This window comes from Haliotis cracherodii, unplaced genomic scaffold, assembly GCF_022045235.1.
Source record: "Haliotis cracherodii isolate W230 unplaced genomic scaffold, xgHalCrac1.p SCAF_11, whole genome shotgun sequence".
Lineage (NCBI taxonomy): Eukaryota > Metazoa > Mollusca > Gastropoda > Lepetellida > Haliotidae > Haliotis > Haliotis cracherodii.
The window spans coordinates 18229480-18251358 of record NW_027266266.1 but is presented as its reverse complement, the minus strand read 5'-3'; the positions used below and the strand labels follow the sequence as shown (position 1 = coordinate 18251358).

Sequence of the window (21879 nt, the reverse complement as noted above, 5' to 3'; positions counted from 1 at the left end):
CAAGCAATCAATAGTTTTCAGTGTATCATTTTAGAGTGAGTCAGTGTGTTGGGTTTAACGCCGCTTTAACAGTATTGCAGTTATATCGCAGCGTGTCAGATTAATGTGGGAGGAAAGCCCGAAGTGATGCAGGTCTCTGACGTTTACCACGTCGGTGAAACCCACGAGCACGTGTATGGTGCTGACAAATCAAGAAACATAATCGGGGCGAAGCGGTATTTGAACCCACAATCATAGGTTTCTGGCGTGTCCAAGGGACGCAACTCTGCACGGCGAATAGCGGCGCCTTAGACGACTGGGCCACTCGTGCTCCTGTATCATTTTAGATGGATTTAAGAGTTGAACTGAACCTTGGAACTGAAGTTTCCTTTGAATGTGAAAACAATAAACAACAAATAAAAAGTAAAGTTTGAGATATGACTGATTTGTTTTTTCTTTACCCTAAAAAAATAAGAAAAAGAAACTTCCACATTAACATTTGTAAATTACTACCACTCATGATCAAAAGAAAAACAAATTTGAACAGCAGTGCATGTATTTTATTGATATGGTAAATACAATCGAAACTATTGATATTCCTAACTTAAATTGATACTATTGATCGTAAAATGTTTATGTACGACAGATATATTTTTCCATAATTTAATTGCCCATAATTAAGGGTGCATAGAACACATGAGTGCGTATTATACGCGAATAAATAAGTCTTGTGTGCATTGATCAAATGGAAGGGGTGCTAATTGGGATTGTTCACTTGCCAATATATTAGCCAATATTGCCTTGGCGCTTATTAGAGCGGGGCGCTTATTACGTCGAATACTGTAATACCACTAGAGGTTCATAAGACATATTGAGTTGTTTCAGGGTCAAAATTGAGAACCAGGGTCTGGCACTGACAGCACTCATGTCTATCAACAAGGTAAATGAAAGAATGTTATTTAAAACAGCATTCAGTGTTCCTAGTGTATCAAAGCCTCAAGTACATAATCTAGTCCAGATCAGACAAAAACAGAGGTTGACATTATGAGCACCATCCCATACCATCAAGTACAATGACACACAATCAACAATGTCACCAAGCCTGACCAACCAATTCACACGAGTAGATTCTTATGAGCGATAGTGTGTGGAGGACCAATGGGACAAAAACTGGCCTGTTGGCAGACTTGAGTAAGCAAGATTCAACTCAGGTTCAAAACAGATTAATGTATCTAGGGTTGGGGCAAGCTTAATTCCAGATTACCATAATTTCAGGATGTGGGAGATCCACAGTTATTTTTATATACATTTTATATACATTTTTATATACATTCAAGCAAAGAAGGATATATTTTGTCAACAGTGGCACCAAAGTATTTCTGAATCCCTTTATCTTAGCAAGTACAGCAAAGTAAAATCATTGTTACAAACTGAAGGATATTTAACTTGTTTAAATAATAAAAGTTTAATCAGAGCTTATTGTAAACTAAGACGGTCCAAAGACGGTGATATTGTAAACCCTATTTGTACAAACTGTTCATCCGGAGAAGTAGAGGATGAATACCATGTCTTACTTATATGTGAAACGTATTCCCATTTAAGGTATAAATTTCTCCCCATGTTGCAAAGTATTTTTAAGGACTGTCAGTTAATGATAAATCTGCTAAACTCTGAAAATCCGGATATGATCCATGCTGTTTCTGTTTCTTAAAACATGTCTGTATAATGAGGAATGTGTAACTTGATTTAAATTCTAATCATGTCCATCACGTGACAAATGTTAATATCCAATCTGCATTGTACTATGGGCCTTGATGCCTAAATTACTGAATAAACTGTCTGTCACAATTGATGCGGGTATTTGACATTTATTTGACAGGCAGCCACATTCCATTGATGCTATTATAATCTGTAAGAGAGCACAGAAGAAGGTGTATAGCAGTGATGTCATGATTAAGACAGTAGTTGCACAATACACATTAATTAGTCAACAGAATAATACAATCTCATTAAAATCAAATTTTTGTACTCGCTACCGCTAAACAAAGATCTGAGGTCATCCCATTAGGGGTCACGTCAGAACGACCTTTCATCCAAACAATCAGAGCGTCGCTTACTAGATGATGAAAGTGACAGTCTGAATCTGTTTTCTAATCATGCAGCCACGAAATATTTAACATGATGTATTCCGAATGACAGTTACAGGTTTTATGATTATATCCATACAATCAATGCTATCTATAAGCCATTCCAGAGTGATCTTCTTATCAGTTTTAATTTTTTTAATCGAGAATACGTCAAAATATGTTTCGAAGCGTAGTCGCCAGTTTGAAACTAGTGTCGTAAAAGCTCGAGAAAGCTGCCTTCTGATTGGCTTATGTAGATTTCTTGCCAGTCATTTCATTGTTTGGTCAAAATTTGTGAAAGGTCCCTCTGACGTGACCCGTAATGGGATATCCCCTGATCTCTGATTTTAAAGAGATTGCAGAATGATATATATGATATGCTGTTAGGGCGCATCCTTACCCTACCATGCCAACAACTCGAGTTGTAAAGGATAATCATGACTATAACATATAACATTGGAAGCAATTGAAAAAGAACTACAAACTCTTTAACAGTTATAAAATCTTTATGAATTAAAATTTAACAATTTGGTCAAGTTAGGCTACACTTACCTTATGTTCTTGTTTTCATATAGCCATTTATCATCAATAAAAATATTTGTAAAAATTGATAATACTCATGTATAATCATAACATACTAGGGCTGGGACAAGTCCAAATTTACTACCCAGGTACCCACCCCCCTATTACCCGACCCTACCCGGGCACCCACTGTAGGTCTCAGGAGATGTCTCAAAATGTCCGAATGGGAACGTTTTTAGTATAGTCCTGGCAAAACGTATTAAGATACATGTATTAAACAATCTGGTCATTCAAACACTGAAGTTGAATTAAGTTATATCTCTATTCAATCATATGAAAAATCAGAAGGAATGGGTGCATAGTCAGAAAGAAATGGGAACATTAGTGACTTGTAGTGTAACCATAGAGTTCTATATAATTTTGGTCATTAAACAATATGTCACATGAGTAACCACGGGTCCGGGTGGTCCTGTGGGTACCCGGGTCCTACTCAGTACCCACCCGACCTGGGCACCCGAGTTACCCGTTCCAGCCCTATACAATACAGTCAAATACAGTTACAAACAATAGAGTTATAGATACAATGCAGTAATAAATTACTTTTTTAGAAATCTGTCTTTATTCTTTTATGTTTTCCCTCCCGCCTTCTGGTAGACTGGGAATAAAAGTCTGTGAAAGAAGTCGTCAAATTGGTCAGGCCAATCAGTTGGTTGGTTGGTTGGTTGGTTTGTTGTTTAACGCCACACTCAGCAATATTCCAGCTATATGGCAGCGGTCTGTAAATAATCGAGTCTGGACCAGACAATCCAGTGATTAATATCATGAGCATAGATCCACGCAAATGGGATCGATGACATGCATCAACCAAGTCAGCGAGCCTGACCACCTGATCCCTTGAGTCGCCTTTTACGACAAGCAGAGTCACCTTTTAGGGCAAGCATGGGTTGCTGAAGACCTATCCTACCCAGGAATCTTCACAGGTCTAGGCCAATCAGTAACATCACATGATCACATTCCTTGTACCGGGTAAGTGAATCTCTATGAAGCTGTGCACACGTCAACCACAGGCTCCTCTCTGGTAAAACCATCCCCAAAGCCCACTGCCCCCACCAAATCTGGTTCATCATCACACATTGGACATCTCTGGTTCCGAACCCACGAGGACCGCATCCAAATGATCAAGTTATACCTTTCCCCATCCTCGATAGGCATTGCTCCATGAAGGTGCTGCCCCCTATGAAGAAGTCCAAACAGAGGCTCATGGTCGTACCGTCTATATGTCTCTGTACGTCTCTCCGTTCTCATATCACCAAAATACAGAGACCCTCCATCAAACACTTTCCCAAGAGCAACATTCAATGTAATTTCTGCGTTGTCATAGTGATAGCTGAGGTCAAGGTCATCGCCTAGTTTGTAGGTCACAATGAAGGCCTTGTGTGAGTCAAGGTCGTTACCGCCCCAGTCTGGGAAGAGGATGGATGTGATTGGGGTCAGGTAGTTTTCTCTCAAGGGATTGATGAAGTCCTCGTCAAAACCCAACTCATTCAGTAAAATCTGAAAGTGACAAGCATGGTCTTCATCTTATCCAGTGGAATACATGTTCATCATGTTCATTTAGTTATGATGAATATCCTGGACCCGTTAATCATCGTTTTGACCCTGATTAGACTGGAAAGGAGCTAAAAATAGCCGTCCAATCAATTACTCTGTGCTAAGTTAGCGATATGGGAGATTGAGAAGGTCACTTCTGCAAACAAAGCTGTGGAGTGCCAAGGGTACTTGTCATAAAAGAGTGAGTGAGTGAATTGGGTTTAACGCCGCTTTTAACAGTATTCCAGTTATATCGTGGCGAGTCAGCTTAATTTACCACATCGGTGAAACCCACGAGCACGGGTATGGTGCTGACAAACCTAGAAACATAATCGGGGCAAACCGGGATTCGAACCCACAATCAGAGGTTTCTGGCATGCCCAAGGGATGCAAGTCTGCACAGCGAAATCACGGCGCCTTAGACGACTGGGCCACCTGTGCCCCTTTTCATAAAAGAATTAAGAGATATAATACCCTGGATAATCGCAGATGAAGATGGGAAAAAAATATTATTGTCGAACAATTAAAATGGGAACCGGAGATTCTGAGATTATCATAAGTACTCAATAAACTCAATAAGTCCATGTTTTATGCATACATTTTTACATGTCAGTTCACAAATATTTTTTCTTCAAATAAATGTATCAGAGGAATTTGCCATTTACCCCATATTTGTTCATGGTGTTTGGCCGACCTTTAGGACAGTCACTGTTCTCAAAGTGTTCCAGTTCCTCCAAGAACAGATCACAGAAGCTCTGTTGGAACACTTGGAACATGTACATCCGATTCCCTGGAACATACAGACAATAACAGAACATGTACCTCAGTGTTCCTAGAATATACAGACAATAACAGAACATGTACCACAGTGTTCCTGGAACATACAGACAATAACAGAACATGTACATCTGATTCCCTGGAACATACAGACAATAACAGAACATGCACCACAGTGTTCCTGGAACATACAGACAATAACAGAACATGTACCTCAGTGTTCCTGGAACATACAGACAATAACAGAACATGGACCTCAGTGTTCCTAGAACATACAGACAATAACAGGACATGCACCACAGTGTTCCTGGAACATACAGACAATAACAGAACATGTACCTCAGTGTTCCTAGAACATACAGACAATAACAGAACATGTACCTCAGTGTTCCTAGAACACACAGACAATAACAGAACATGTACCTCAGTGTTCATAGAACATTCAGACAATAACAGAACATGTACCATAGTGTTCCTGGCACATTCAGACAATTACAGAAAATATGCCACGGTGTTTCCGGAATATACAGACAATAACATAACATATACCTTTGTGTTCCTGGAACATACAGACAATAACAGAACATGTACATCTGATTCCCTGGAACATACAGACAATACCAGAACATGTACCACAGTGTTCCTGGAAGATAAAGACAATAATAGGACATGTACCTCAGTGTTCCTGGAACATTCAGACAATAACAGGACATGTACCGAAGTGTTCCTGGAAGATACAGATAATAACAGAACACATACCTGAGTGTTCCTGGAACATTCAGATGATACCAAACCATGAATCCCAATGTTCCTGGAAGAACAGACAATAACATTACATGTACCCCAATATTCATGGAACATTCAGACAATAACTGGACATGTACCGAAGTGTTCCTGGAACATTCAGACAATAACAGAATATGAACCACAGTGTTCCTGGAACATACAGACAATAACAGAATATGAACTACAGTGTTCCTTGAACATACAGACAATAACAGAACATATGCCACAGTGTTCCTGGAACATTCAGACAATAACAGAACATGTACCTCAGTGTTCCTAGAACATACAGACAATACCAGAACATGGACCTCAGTGTTTCTGGAACATTCAGACAATAACAGAACATATGCCACAGTGTTCCTGGAACATACAGACAATACCAGAATATGAACAACAGTGTTCCTGGAACATACAGACAATAACAGAACATATGCCACAGTGTTCCCGGAACATACAGACAATAACAGAACATATGCCACAGTGTTCCTGGAACATACAGACAATAACAGAACATATGCCACAGTGTTCCTAGAACATACAGACAATACTAGAACATGTACCACAATGTTCCTGGAACATACAGACAATACAAGAATATGCACAATGATGTTCCCATCTCACCAGGGACCTGTTCAACAATGTGATCTTCGTGTTAAGATGATCATAGCCCCAACAGTTTACCATATGCTTACAATAGGGAGGCACGGGTGGCCTAATCTTCTCAGGTGCCGCGATTCATTATGCAGAGTTGCGTCCCTTGGGCACGCCAGAAACCTATGATTGTGGGTTCGAATCCCAGTTCGCTCCAATTATGTTTCTAGGATTGTCAGTACCATACCCGTGCTCGTGGGTTTCACCGAAGTGGTAAACGTCTGAGACCTGCATCACTTGGGGCTTTCCTCCCACATTAAGCTGACACGCTGTGATATAACTGGAATACCGTTAAAAAGCGGCGTTAAACCCAACTCACTCACTACAATAGTCATAATGCTAAGATCTCTTGGAGGAACGGGACCCAGGACCTTGGGAACAGAAATAAGAAGGGCAACTCACCATCCTGAGTGTGCAGCCTCTTCCTAACAACATCTGCTGTGACACCCTTACTCTTGCACAGCCCCACAAGATCCAGGAACTCTGGCGCCAGGTACTCTTCCTGTGGTAACCAAGGCAACTCCTCGTTAAATACCCAACATTTGGATGCAGAGTCATGAGTGAGTTTGTATGTCAGTGCAAACCTGGGGCAGGGGGGCTTGATGCTGCATTTGGCAATATTCCAGCCAAGAATGGACTTCACATGCTGTACCCATGTAGGATACTAGCTCTCTTCACTGAAGCCATGATATAGCTTGAATACTGCAATATTCCAGCCACAGCATAATCTCATTAAAATCAGGTTTAAGTTCTCGTTGCCGCTAAACAAAGCGGACATCTCATTACGGGTCACGTCAGAACGACCTTTCGCGAACTTTGACCGACCACTGAAATGACTATCATGAAGTCGACATCAGCCAATTAGAAAGCAGCTTTCTCAAGCTTTACCATTTACAGCATTTTTTTCAACCTGGCGACTTCCATTTCAGACTACGCTTGAAAAATATGTTGACACAGTTCTCTATTAATTTTCAAAACTGAACAAACGAACATTCCAGAATGTTTAATATATGGTTGAGATTGTATGGCAGTGCTTCCCACGTACTGTGCAACACCTCCTCTGTTCAAATGTTTATCCCATGGAAGCGAGAGATAGACAATAAGGGCCGTAACTGTCATTCAGAATACCCCATGTTAACGTTTTCAAGGTTGCATGAATAGACAAAACATTCCGAATGTCACTTTCATGATCAGGTAAGCGACGCTTTGATTGGTCAGATGAAAGGTTGTTCTGACGTGACCCGTAATCGGCTGTCCTCAGATCTTTGTTTAGCAATAGCGAGAACTAAGATCTGATTTTAAAGAGATTGGCCATAGGACTGCAGAGGACACCAAAAATGAGCTTCACACATTGTCCTCATGTGGGAAATTGAATTCATATCTGTGGTGCTATGATTCTCTAACATACACTGACACATCACTCAACAACCAGCAAGCAAACCTTCAGTTTGTATATATCTGCATGAAGAGGTCGGTATGTTGCAGATATCACTGTCCGTCTTGCCAGCGAGGCTCCTCCCAGGCCTCTCCTCCTGTCAATCTCCTCTTGGATCTGAAACATGGAGTAAGGTTTATATTTCCAAAACTTGCATTAATACCCTAAACTACCCCAAGGAAATTTCTCTCCATTGTGTGATGCTAGATACAACCTCATTAAAATCAGATCAGAGTGCAAGCGCTGTACAAAGACGTGAGGACATTACAGGTCATGTCAGAACAACAACTAGCGAACTTTGACCGACCAATGAAATGGCTAACAAGAAATTGACATTAGCCAATCAGAAAGCAGTTTTCCCAAACTTTATGTCACTGTGTAACAAATGTTATATTTGGGATAAGACTTTCTTAGTAAAGTACAGATTCGCGTACTGTTTGGGGTTGAGTCCTGTCGGGGGGTTCGAACCCACACTTGCCCTCCAGCCACCATCAGGATTTTGGTAAAAATGGTAAGCTTATACCGTCCAGTGACTGACTGGTTATCTGGCGGGAATCGGCCTGTAATCTCCCGATACCCGGACAGTGCCCGTCCGATGTAAACCAAATCATGCGGTGCCTGGATGAATCCCTCTGTTTCCTGCTTGCTTTAAAAGGAGCCCGCTCAGTGCCCGGCCGATCATAGTTCATGTTGGCCGTCAAAATTGCTGCAAATGCTGTATCGCATTTCAGTTGATTTTGTAAATTCGGGGAGTCTGATCCTTTACCAATGGGGGTGTGGACCACCAGTCGCTGCAAGAAAATAACTCTGGAGTTATTTTCTTCTGATGTGTCCACCGGGGTCTTCCCGATGTCAAAAACATGGCCAATGCTCACAGATGATCGTCCGGCGCCCCTTCGGATATCTCTCAATTTTGCCAATTTTCAGCCTTTTTGGGCATTGTAAACTAATCTTTCCCGGCATTGGTGGATATGTGACTGAGGTATAAGTTCAGAAACTCTGGATAAGAATGACTGCCAAGCAACCTGTGCTTGTTGCATGAGGTGACCTACTTAATCAGCCACTAATTGGGGGGTCCCTTCTCACAGACACGTTACCTCCTCTGTTTATGAATCGGATTGTCAGGCCCAGTGATTTGGTTTATTGTGTGTAGTTGTACCCCAACGACATGGACTATTGCTCACATTATCAATCACTGGATTGTCTTGGTTATTCATACACCATCATATAGCTAGAATATAAGTGGGTGAAGCATTAAACAACAACAAAAAAACATCTTACAAATCTGGTACTTATTTTAATGGGGGGCGGTCGGGTAGCCTTGTGGTTAAAGCGTTCACGCCAAAGACCCGAGATCGATTCCCCACATGGGTCCAATGTGTGAAGCCCATTTCTGGTATCCCCCGCTGTGATATTGCTGGAATATTACTAAAAGCGGCGTAAAACCAACTCACTCACCCATTTTAATGCAAATAGGAGTATGCACATACTGTAAGCCATGCAGGCAGTGTACAAACAAACTTGACAATCTAGTCGCTCAGACTGACACACCACATCAGTTTGTTAAACTTTCTACATCAATACCTGTGTGACGACATCCTCAAGCTGCTGCTCAGTGTCGCAACCTTTGTCTCTCAGAACCTAAAAAACACCCAATTTATTTATTATTAATTATTCACTTTAAGTGGTGTTTAGAAGTTGGCATGATGAACAAGGGAGATAGTTCTTGTGACACTTGTAACGTCGTTATTATAGTAAATGTGACGTATCAGTGTAGATACCATCTTCCCGAGGCAAGAGAGTTAACTGCCTTTAAAAGTCCAGTTTCCTGTAACCTTAGGTTCCGGGTACTTTACCCTTCTACCTATGGTCACTTCTACTTATCAACTACTCCTTGGTTCTAGGGATGATGTAGCTTTCTTTCAAAATCACAAGTCAGATGGTTTGCTCCAGTCCTTTTTATTTATGATGGAGTTAATCATAAATACACACACATGGTCCTCAGATATATTCTTGTTGTTGCCTGATATAAATACAACACATACCTAGATGATGGTTGAAGAGCCTGATGGTTTTTCTGATGAACGTTAACTCTACTTCTTTTCTGACTCGGGATCCCCAAACCACAGTGAACCGTTCTGTTCAGCTGTATGCTCCCGACTCCTCGCAGCACTCTCGGACAACTCACTAAATACTATTCATGATAATTTTTGCTCCTCCCACCGAAATAGTATTTGACGTCATGTGAAATGAGTCCTAACGCTCACCTCCATATGAACCCCAATTTCCGTTCCAATCAGTTTTTCTATCAAGCCCTTCTTAACCAAACCTTCAGCTAATTTCCTAACTCATTGGTCAACCGATATACTCATAATAACATACTCATAATTCAACCTCTTTATGACAAAAACCCAACACTGGAAGGCGCCTAAAAGATACTTAATCATGTTAATCAGACCTTCCAATCAAGCAGTAGTAGTGAGAAATATTTGATCATTTCAAGACTGACAGTTTGTTCCATCCATTCATTTCCCCTCTGATACTTATATTGCAAGACTGGATTCTACTAATTTCATTGTACTAATGAAAAGTAAACTCTATCACTTAAGAGAAGCAAAACCAATAATCACTTGCCCCAGGAGTGTTGTCCTGACCCTGTACGGTCACTTCTCTCATATGCATCCATATTTTACCCAAAAGCTTCATTTAGTAAACTATATTTTAAGTAAATATTAAAAACCCCTTTTTCCAAAATACCCTGGTTATATTCCACCCTTGCCGAACTTGGCTGGAATTACTGGGCTCAATCGTAGCGCAACCAGTGGCTATTACCAGTTATGTCCCTTCTAAGCCTCTCCTATGGACTAATCAGATTCCACCTCTCGTATCACTTGCGTTTGCTTCACACAAAATGGTGGGACCCAGTCAGGATGATCTGATCGATAATCAAGATCTATATGGTGATAAAACGGGTCTTACATCACGAAATGCATCAAATCACATGAGCACCTTGACTAAAAACATGAAAAGATTTGGAAAATATCTGCTGACAACGAGTTGGCAGTGCACATGTTTTACAAATCCTGCAATTGACCGAAATCTGCACGACAGTTTACGAACCGGATTTCGATTTCGGTACACAATTTTGATTGGACTATGCATAGACTCGTTAGTCCAGCCAAAATGTAACTCTATAATACCAGCCTAGTTCGGCAAGGGTGGAAACTGGACTTTTATAGTCAGTTAACTCTCTTGCCTCGGGAAGATGTGTAGATACTGACACCATTATCAAGAAAGCAATGGACAGAAATATGAAGTAGGAAGGTTATACATATATGGATAAGAGATGTTAATACAAGGCTGAATGATGATAGATTGCACCAATGGACAACATAGACCTCTCAATACCAATCCCAGGACACATCAACTCTTTAAGGTAAGATTCTGACCCTGGCATACCCATTGCGCAGCGTGTGTAGACCCACATACAACAGAACTTCATTGAGTTGTGTGACAAAGGTACGATTTTAGGAGATTTGTCTTAATAATGAATTAGGAGATAAAGATACTGTGTTTTCAATGTAGAGCTAGGTTATCTGTTGATTTAACCGCGCTAAATTGAATTTGGAACCGAACGCGCAGCGTGAGGTTTCAAATGTTAAATTTGTTCCAGTTCAGCAAAAACTCCCTGATCCAACAACCCATCAAACTCAGCAAGTAGTTCATTCATGGCTGCACAATTGTAATACATGAGGTGTCTCTTTCATTGTGGAGGTAATGTAGGGCCCATGTTAACCATTGCCTGTAATTCACCACTGGTGCCATCGTATTTCGATACGGATGGGTTAAACACGTGCTCAAACTCCTCGTGAAGTGCAATCAACTTTCAGTGCAATTCCGATCCAAGGATGCTGTTAGGATCCAGTGATATACCCTGAGAGAATGGTTTGACAAGGTTGGCTAAATCTTTGGCGCACTTGTAACACTTTCATGACTGACATAGGAATGTTTTAGTGCAATACCCAAGATACTAAAAATTGAAATGTGTAAAACTAAAGTGATGTATATGATCACGTGGAATGTGCTTTTAAGACAATGGCGATGACCGGTACCGTAAGTCAAGGGAAAAGTTCTATTTCAACTGTTTTGATTCCCTATTGTAGCGTTATGACAGAAATCAAATGAATCTTATTCCATGGACAGAAATAAGTGCATTTGCACAGAGTTTCCCCACAAAAAAAGGTTATTGTAACAGTCAACTTTGTACACGGAATATGTCAGGGTCAAGAGCTAGATCGAGTTTGAATCGATAATTACTGAATCTGGTAGGCATGACATTACTTAAAACAGACCTTTTCAAACTGAGAAATGAACTGTTTCTTGTTTTCATATTGAATGTGGATACCAAATTGTTTCAGAAAAATATTTTTCGTGTAGAAACACCGACAAGAGTAAAACGTCTTCATGAAGTCGCTCTCAAAAACAAATTAGAGTTACCTCCTCTTCCTGGTTGATCAAAAGTAATAATTTGTAAACGAAACTAACTTTGTGTGTGTAAATTGCGTTCCAAAGTTATGTTTCAAAATGTTTTGTCTAAGATAACAAATGTACTTATATTGTTAGGTAAATAGATATTTGACAACAAATTTGTATTTTATTACGTTATTTCACATATCCGTGAGAAAGAGTAAAACAGATTTCGGTTGCATTTCAATACACAACTTTGTTAAACAAAATGTCAGCTTCCAAGGAAGGCACGGATTTCTGGGATAAACCGTTGCCAAAAGATATATGGCTGGTATGTTCACGTTACAAGATTTATTTTTAAATATTGCGTTTACTGCGACCCTGTCGCCTGTCATCGTTGTCATGTTTGGAAATTTGGTGAAAGAAGTCCGACATGACCTACCAGTACCCCCGGCTCCGTTAATCACTAGTAGCCTGCAACCTCGGGGTATCGCGGTACTTGTCATTTACGCTAAACGGAACAAAATGCACTCACTAACCTTTATGTTTATTCGTGTTCTCTGTATCAGATATCATTTATTTTATCAAACAATGCATATTTTACTGATAAAAGTTCATTATTTACATTAGTAGCTCCGAGTAAAAGCCGGGCCTCGCGCTCTGTTTGACAAGGGAGAGAACTCCATCGTATCGCGGTACAGAGAAAAGTTGTGTATGGAGGTCCGAATTGGACAAAAAGAGGACATAATTCTACCAACCACTTGGTATGATCATGCCAGACATCAGTGATTGTCCAGACAAGTGCAAAGACAGCACAAGTTAAATTCTAAATGTGTTATCAGCAATAGGTATTCAATGCACTTTTACCGAAAAGTAAGAGAAAAATATTTTTATCAGTCAACAACAAAATATCAGAAATTATATTTTAAGATTGTTTAAAAAAAATTGGATGACAATAATTTGTCACAAAATGGAAAAATGTTAAAAGTCAAAAATAAATATATAAAAAGCACTCCTAGTATGCCTAAAGTATGTATTTATCTTTTGGTTACTAGTGAAGAATGTATTTCTAAGTTTGGCATTATGGCCCTTATGATCTCCCAATAGATTCTGGGCACAGAGCGGGAAAAAATGTGCGGACTACGTAACTTCCGTTACCTCATTAGTCGCCATGAATATGCAGATGATCTAGTTCAGGTCGATAGAGAAAGTTTACTTGGGGAACTGCGGGTTATATCGTTGGCCATTGATAGATGGGGGTAAGGCAATATTACAACAGATGCCAGAAATATATATTGACGGATTAATAACTCCTTACTTATAGCAGACGGAACATTCCGAGGAAATTGAAATTGTTTACGAAGTGAGCACTTCCTGGTTACCGATTTGCATTTATAGACAGCCGCTAAGAGGCGTGTCCCGCGTGAACTATCAGAAATCACAAATGCCGCGATACGATGAATGCCGCGGTACCATGGGGTCCGAGTATATAGTAGTAAAACCTTCTGATTATCTGCATTAATGCGTAAGAGCCATGTGTGAGGACATCATATGCTATGGTATGAAATATATATTCTTCAGCTGCGGTTACCGTATCACCTTAATCCTACAGCGCACCTTGTCAGACTTGGCTAGTTTATAATTGTATAGTGTTTTACTAGTGCTGTGCTTAATATGATTGATTGAGTATGGTTTTACGCCGCTTTTAGCAATATTCCAGCAATATCACGGCAAGGGGACACCCGAAATGGGCTTCAAACATTGTACCCATGTCGGGAATCGAACCCGGGTCGTCGGCGTGACGAGCGAACGCTTCAACCACAAGGCTACCCGACCGCCCCGTGCATAATATGAATTATGATGTTGACCGATTGTGTCACCCTTTCATACACAAATCATGCTAATCAACAACAAAAAACACTGTCAGTTTTGCTGCAGCCTTTTTATTGTATATATCCTCTGTTATGATATCCGATTTCTCATTCTTCGATCCTTCAATAGGTGTTGCTTTGCACAGTGCTGAACACAAGTTAAACCAGTCGAGATAATAGTCCATAATTAGCAAATTTTGAATCCTCGGAAAAAAATGTGATCCATATTTCAATACTTTCAAACTTGGAGTGTTGTTTCCCTTTAAGGGATGATCAGTATCAGTATTCAGTATCAGCTGAAGGGGTCATTGTCAGCACGGGTACAATCGATATGTTGTTAGCCTAAATCGAAATACAGAAGGTACCTGGTACCCTAAACGACAGATGAGTCCATATTCCTCAAACTGAAACCGGTTCATGTAGTTCAAGTTCGCCTGATCACAAGTGCATGCAACATAATCCTGTATATTGCGAAATATTAGAGTAATATACGTACCCTCAATAAGTATGCTCATTTTTTAATTTGCATGCCGGAATGTATCTCATACAACAGTGTAACCATGGTAACATTTACAATTCCTTTCTAGAAAAGGAAATACAGCGAGAAAAATATATAATGTGTACTGCCATGTTGAATTTTACCACGGTTTGGCATCCAAGACGTGTTGTGTACATAAACATTCAAGGAACTGGTTTAGTGAATTGCGCAATGTGGCCTGCTGCAGAATGGACGCATCCTAGGGTAACTTTCTGTATTTTGATTTGGTTAGGCAGGGTTAGAAACTAACAGTTTTTGTCCACTAGTCCTTATAATGGTAACATATAGCAAAACCCTTAAAAAGGGCAAATTTCTACTAGTCCTTATGATGCCTTTACCATTGGGCAGTTTGGCAAGGACTATGGGACTAGTGCCAATTTCTAACGCTGGTTAGGGTACATTTCTGTATAACGACACGTATCTGGGGTACATATCTGTAGTACCCTGCCAACAGCAACCTATTCAGCAGTAGTGAGATGAAGAAAACAGGAATGGATGAGGGGTAACTACAACTACTATATTCTCTTGTTTCTTTTTAGTATTACCTATTTTCAACCCCCTAAACTGTGAAAGCATGTATGTCATTTCCCTCAAAACATACTTGTTGCTTAATATATCATTTTGTATCTACATTTATCGTTTAGATAGAAGGGGTAGGTTGATTAGATCTTATGCTAATGTCTATTTTTCCACAATAAGATTTACAGATTTGCACTAACCTGTTTATTATGATTATTTCAGATATTTTCAATTTGTTTTTCAGCTGAGACCTTGTGAACTCTACAAAGAAGAATATTCCGACTGCGAAAGTAAGTCAGTATAGCCTCGGTCACTAGTCCGCAACTGCTAAATTGTGCTGCTGACAAGTACAAATCCAGAGATGGTAGTGTCATTGATCAATGGCATTTGAAGACTATAACCTGAACCAGTTCTCAATACTTCAATTTTGCTACAAATTGGAACTGAGTTACCTGATAGAAAAAGGAAACATAGTTTCTGCTGCACTGACCACGCTGGGTATGCGCTTATCAGGTTATCATGTGACTAGACTTTTCTCTTATTTGTACATGTTGTAAACAAACACACTTATTCAGACATTAGGACAGAAATTGAAATAAGGTTTACACTAGTCCTCTGGACTAGTCTCTAAAAAACTAATTTCTAAGTCTGGTTTGATCATGTGATTTTAGATATCATGCTCATCATGCTGGTAGCAATGGTTTGTGATTTGGCTTGTATGGTCTTCATCTTATAAAAGTATTCGCCTCAGCAAGTACACACAATCTTATTAAATACCGTATTCGACGTAATAAGCGCCCAGAGCACTCTCAAAATTAGAAATAGGGGGCTCTTATTAGATTATTATTTTGGTGAAAAAAAAGTTGAAAGATAAATTTTGTGGATTATGCTGACAGCCTGAAATGTTTATGTACAACACATATATTTTTCTAGAATTTAATTGCCCATAATTAATGGTGCATATAACACACGAGTGTGTATTATACGAGATTAAATAAGTCTTGTGAACATTGATCAATCGGAAGGGGTGCTAATTGCGATTGTTCACTAGCCAATATATTAGCAAATACCGTCGTGGGCACTTATTAGATCGGGGCGCTTATTACGTCGAATACGTTTTGTTAAAATCAGATCTTTAACTCTGATGCAGTACATGTCACCATGAATGTCTGACAGACCCTCCATCAGGTCCATAGGAGGTCATGTCAGGTGAACTTTCTAATCAGCCAGTCAGTGCTGAGGTTTCTTATTTTGCACCACAAGTTAGCAAAACATTCTGAGCAGCATATCTTATTTCTGTATCTTGAAAACGAACTGAAACAACCAGATTCAAATGTAAATATTAAAGGCCATGCCAATATTTTTATGTCATTATTTTATACATCCTGTTGTTTCTGAGCAGCTTTACAGCTACTCAAAACAGGGAGTACCATCTTTATTATTCTCCATTCAGAACTGCCCATTCGTTTGTTTTTGAGATACAGAAATCTGATAACCTGGTCCGAGTGCTTTGCTCAATAATACTGAGAATTTTGAAGTCTCCACCCTGTTTGCTGATAAAAAAGTGCACCAGGGCCCACTTGCACAAAACAATTTTTGCGCTAAGACTATTGTAAGCCTATGTTTAAGTATGGGAGTTAAGATCATCTTAGCGCTAAGATCGCTTTGTACAAGTGGCCCCTGAAGCGTCCTCCTAAGGAGTCCTCAGACCTTCACACACAGAGCTATTGTATCAGGGTAAACACAGTAAAAGATTTGGATTGTTATGAGATTGATATCCCAGAAGAGTGTTGTGTCAATCTCTGTGTGTGTATTGCAGGTCTAGGGGGACGATTCCACCAGTACTACATACACGGCAAGAAGCAGGACTGTCAAAGATGGAAGCAGGACTATGAGAACTGTATGGCGTTTCGCCGGGCTCCATCGGAAGAAGTTGTGGTGAGGGCTGTTGTTGTTGGTCACTCATGGGGATTCCGGGTCAGAGTTGATCCCCAAGAACCCATGATTGTTGTAAGAGGTGTCCCGGGTGATCAGGCCTGGTGACTTTTTTATTGTTTGTCATTGTATCCCAATAATGTTGATTGTTGCTCATAATATCAATCACTGGCTTGTCCCATCCAGACTCAGTTATTTACAGGCTGACTTCATATGGCTGGAATTCCACTCATTGGTGTCAAATAGCAAACACAGACAAACAATATTTTTGCTTTAAGGCAACTCCAAATGGTAGGATATGAAACCTAAAGGCATGATGGCATGCAGAAAAACAGAGCTGATCATCATGCTTATTACAGCTGGGACGAGTCCAAATTTACTACCCAGCTACCCCCAACCACCCCACCCCCACCCCTATTACCTGACCCTACCTGTGGGTACCCAGGTCCTACTTAGTACCCATCCACCCCAGGTACCCAAGTTACCCATCCCAGCCCTAATGCTTATGACAGTAGGTCGCAATGAATTAAATATTTTCGATTTTCAACCATGATGTGAGGCAGGAGGCATTTTATATTTTTCATTTTTATTCACTTTAACATTTAACATCAATAGAGGTTATCACGCGAGTGTGTTTGGGGATGGTAAATATCCTGTATTAGGAGTAAACACTTTGTATTTAGCGTGTTTATTCCTAATACAGGATATTTACCATCCCCAATCACACAAGTGGGAAAACCTCTTTATCATATGATCTCATTCTTTAATTCTGTGCGTTAAATCGCTTTCCCTCTCTCACAAACGTTACTGAAACATTGCGAGTTTTCCTGGAATGTGCGCATTAATATATATTACGTCACAGGGTAAGTGATGTGTCAGTCGGACAGTGACAGTAGCCAATATAGTTCCAACAGAAATCTGTTTCTTATAAAGTAGTGAAGGAACATATACGCAAAACAACAGTTGTTTAATTTCTTTTCGCGGCAATCCATCGGTCTGTCCGCTAGAGTAACTGCCCTTTGTCAAAGGGAAGCTACTCTAACCCTAGTCTATGAGACGTCACAGCCACGTTCAGACGTTGTTGACACTCTGTCTGTCCTGTTATAACGTTAAGAAGTGTAGTCAGATATACACACAGCGACAAAACAAAACAAGGTAACAATTCACACATATTTTGGCCAAATCCAAATATTTTAATTTGTGGAGGAGGTTTCAAGCCGCAGAGATCTACAAGCACAGATATGGCTACAGATCCTGCTTGGCTAGGCCTCGTGCCCTCGCAATATTGCTTCAAAATTTATATCTCCAAAGTTGCCAAAACTTGTAAAATGCCTTAGTTACTCACTCACTCACCCTAACCCTGTGGGTAATAAAGTAGAATATGAGCTGGAATGTTTCAGGAGAAAGTCGAGAGAGGATGAAAATATCATAAATTACTTGGAATGGCCATATGACGGCATTATCTCCTCTGAGGTCCACATGATGTATGTGATCGTATTTAACGAACAAACAATTTATCCAAAAGACCTATAATCATATTTTTATGTGTCAGATATGTTCTAAATTAAGGAAAGACTTGGGTCCTATAGTACCCTGAGGTTTGTTCCATGAGTACCTGATCTGTCAAACCCTGCTTTATAAGGACCCCATGACTTTCCTGCTTAACTTTGAATGGCGCTCAGCTTATCTTGGTCAGTCAGTGCCATGAGTACTGGTCCCTGGAACTACATTCCCAAGAGTCTGCAGAGATGAGAATCTTTCGTGAATTTCTGCGAATTTTAGGGACCACAGATTTCTTAAAATCTCATGGCTTTCCCCTAAACACCCCAAAATTATGGACCACACTCTATTGCAAAGAAGTTTCAGCTGAAAAGGAAAATATCCATTCTCATCCATGGGTCTGTAACCATGTTAGCAGAAACTAAATTTTACAGTTAATTTCAGTATGATTTGCGATTGTGTCTATCTGCTAATTTGTTTTATGTTTTTGAAATGGTAGTATTTTTTAATTTGTCAAGGCTGAAATACAAACAAAATAACATGATGGCTTCTAGTAATCTTTTTAGTGCCAGTTGTGTTGAATGTCAATAGCTAAAATTGCTTGCCTGACTCCTAAGCTTGTGCTCATGACTGTCAACTCTGTGTTGATTCTGGGTTAGAATAGGTCCCCAGCAACCTAAGATGCTGGTAGGAAGCAAGCCGGCCAAGCTATGTGACTTAGTTGACTACCGGATAGTGTGGATCATTGCTCAGAATATCAATCACTGGATTGTCTGGTCAAGATTAGATTATTTATAGGCCATGATCATATAGCTGGAATATTGCTGAGTACAGTATTGAACAAACAAACAAACAAACAAACATGATTCTCAGGTATTCAGTGGGTCTTGAAGTTCTGGGTAGGGGGAGACTAGTCTTAGGACTGTATCATATTTTTCAGGAGCCCTATAATAAACCAGTTCCTAAGTGTCTGTCCATCATGATGCACTGTTGGTGGAATATGAGACTGCTATAAAGGTAACACTGTTTTTCAGGGCATTATTATTTGCAGAAGCCTGAGGTATTCCATTAACTGCCCGACGAAGGAGGGCAGTTGAAAAGACCGAGGGCTCCTGCAAATGATAAGGCCCTGAAAAATAGCGTTACTGTTATTATAGCTAAAATGGATAGAATTTGTTATCAAATAAAAAGAAACAACAATATCGGTTTTGAAACATTTACTGCAATCAACATGAATGTCACTGACCCACTTTTACAAATATGGAAACGTTATAGATCAAACCAGATGATGTCACTATTAAACGTGACGTCACCTATCCCTATCCTGTGACGTCACCTAACTACGGGCGTGATAATGGTCCATCATCAGGCAATCTGAGGGCATTATCATGTTACAGTGGCCCGCTCATTTCTGATAACATGCTGGCGGTTTAGTGATAATTCTATCCATCTTAGCTATAATGCCTCATAAGACACCAATGTAATAGTATTCTCTCTCTCTCTCTCTCTCTCTCTCTCTCTCTCTCTCTCTCTCTCTCTCTCTCTCTCTCTCTCTCTCTCACACACACACACGAGTGACTTATACTTGTATATAGATAGACCCATGTAAATCTCTGGTTTGATTCATTCTCTATTTTCAGGAGAAGATTCTGCAGCATGAGCGCGAGAGGCGTGAGGAGAGACTGTCGGATGCCCGTGGCAATGATGTGTGGGAATACAGGAAGGAGGCGCCGCAGGATTGGAACTCTCCAGTCATCAGGACTCCACAGCCTGGCCAGACCACCATTCTAGGGAAAATACAAGAAACAAAGACGTCACAAGGAACATTATCACAAGCTGAGAAACAGAGCATGTGTGTTGTGTCCTGACGGAAATGCTTGAGCAGAAATTAGTCAGTTACCATTGCAGCCCTCCCAGTTATGGTAACCATGGCAACCCTCACAGTAATGGTTACCATGGCAACTGAGGCAGATAGTTACCATTTCAACATGAAGATTGTTGTCATGACTACAGCTGACTATGAAAGCTCATACAGGTAACCATAGCAAATGATGGTGGAGATGGAACCATAACCATGGTAACCAAGATAAACAATATTACATCATATGTTTCTTGATGGATGTGAGTGAAGATGTAGCACGTGATTAGGATGTGTGTGTTGTGTGGCCTTAACCCAGGAAAATATTCAATAAAACATATGTATTATCACGGATTATCTTTTCTCTCTTACATTCTACCGCTTCCTTGCACCCGTGAAGATTCCGGGGTACAATAGGTCTTCAGCAACCCATGCTTGCCGTGAAAGGTGACTATGCTGGTCGTAAAAGGCGACTAACGGGATCTGGTGGTCGGGGTCGCTGACTTGGTTAATGCATGTCATCGATTATTTACAGACTGCCATCATATAGCTGGAATATTGCTGAGCGAGGCAACAACCAACCAACCAATCCTTGGTCTAGTGGATAGAGCATCTGCTTGGAGAGCAGAAAGTCGGTAGTTCGATCCAAGGCCACATCATACCAAAGTTGGTTAAAATATGGTATTTGTTGTTACCCTGCCTTGTGCTCGGCATTAAGGGGATAAAATGGCTCCGAGTCCGTATACAGTGTCTGAGTGGGGTATCCATGTTAAATTGTTATCTAAGTGGGGTAGCATATAAAACCAGCACTAGTCAGGCTAGTACAGCAGCCACCCACCCACCCATGAACCCCGCACGCACAGGTGCATGCGCATCGCTATATAGGTGCAATTATCTCTGATATCAAAACCCATTTCAGGTCATATCGCCTCTCTAACATTCTCTGCATATCCCAATTCACAATTCCCTTGAGGGTTACTTCGTACTCGCCTCTTATTGGAGGCTGGTACCTAGCAGAGATCCCGTGTCTGATGGGTTGTACACTGCTTCATCCCCGTCCCTTAGTGGAGACAGGCGCTTATCAGAGATCTATCACTTATTAGAAGCAATACAGTATCCAGGTCACAGAATAAGCTGAGTGAGTTCTGATCCTGGTAAGTTGTCTCCCTTGGTTGGCTTCATTAGGCATGGACCCGTGAAGATTCCGGGTGAGAACAGGTCTTCAGCAACCCATGCTTGCCGTAAAAGGCGACTCATAATGCTTGTAGATCCCAATTGCGTGGATCTATGCTCATGATATCCATCACTGGATTGTCTGGTCCAGA

At 40.4% G+C, this 21879-nt stretch overlaps 2 protein-coding genes across 2 annotated transcripts; one reads left to right on the top strand and one right to left on the bottom strand.

The window, feature by feature from the left end:
- Positions 1-3304: 3304 nt before the first annotated feature.
- Positions 3305-12332, bottom strand: LOC139455503 (2-oxoglutarate and iron-dependent oxygenase domain-containing protein 2-like). Its single transcript, XM_071237051.1, has 6 exons — positions 12219-12332; positions 9451-9507; positions 7873-7983; positions 6834-6933; positions 4883-5007; positions 3305-4181 (listed from the first exon to the last, which is right to left on the bottom strand). The coding sequence occupies exons 1-6, from the start codon at positions 12330-12332 to the stop codon at positions 3666-3668; spliced, it is 1023 nt and encodes a 340-aa protein (XP_071093152.1). The 3' UTR covers positions 3305-3665.
- Positions 12333-12601: 269 nt separating this feature from the next.
- On the top strand, positions 12602-20885 carry LOC139455502 (synaptic plasticity regulator PANTS-like). The gene is made up of 4 exons (XM_071237050.1): positions 12602-12664; positions 15506-15551; positions 17081-17199; positions 20337-20885. The coding sequence occupies exons 1-4, from the start codon at positions 12602-12604 to the stop codon at positions 20562-20564; spliced, it is 456 nt and encodes a 151-aa protein (XP_071093151.1). The 3' UTR covers positions 20565-20885.
- Positions 20886-21879: the final 994 nt, after the last annotated feature.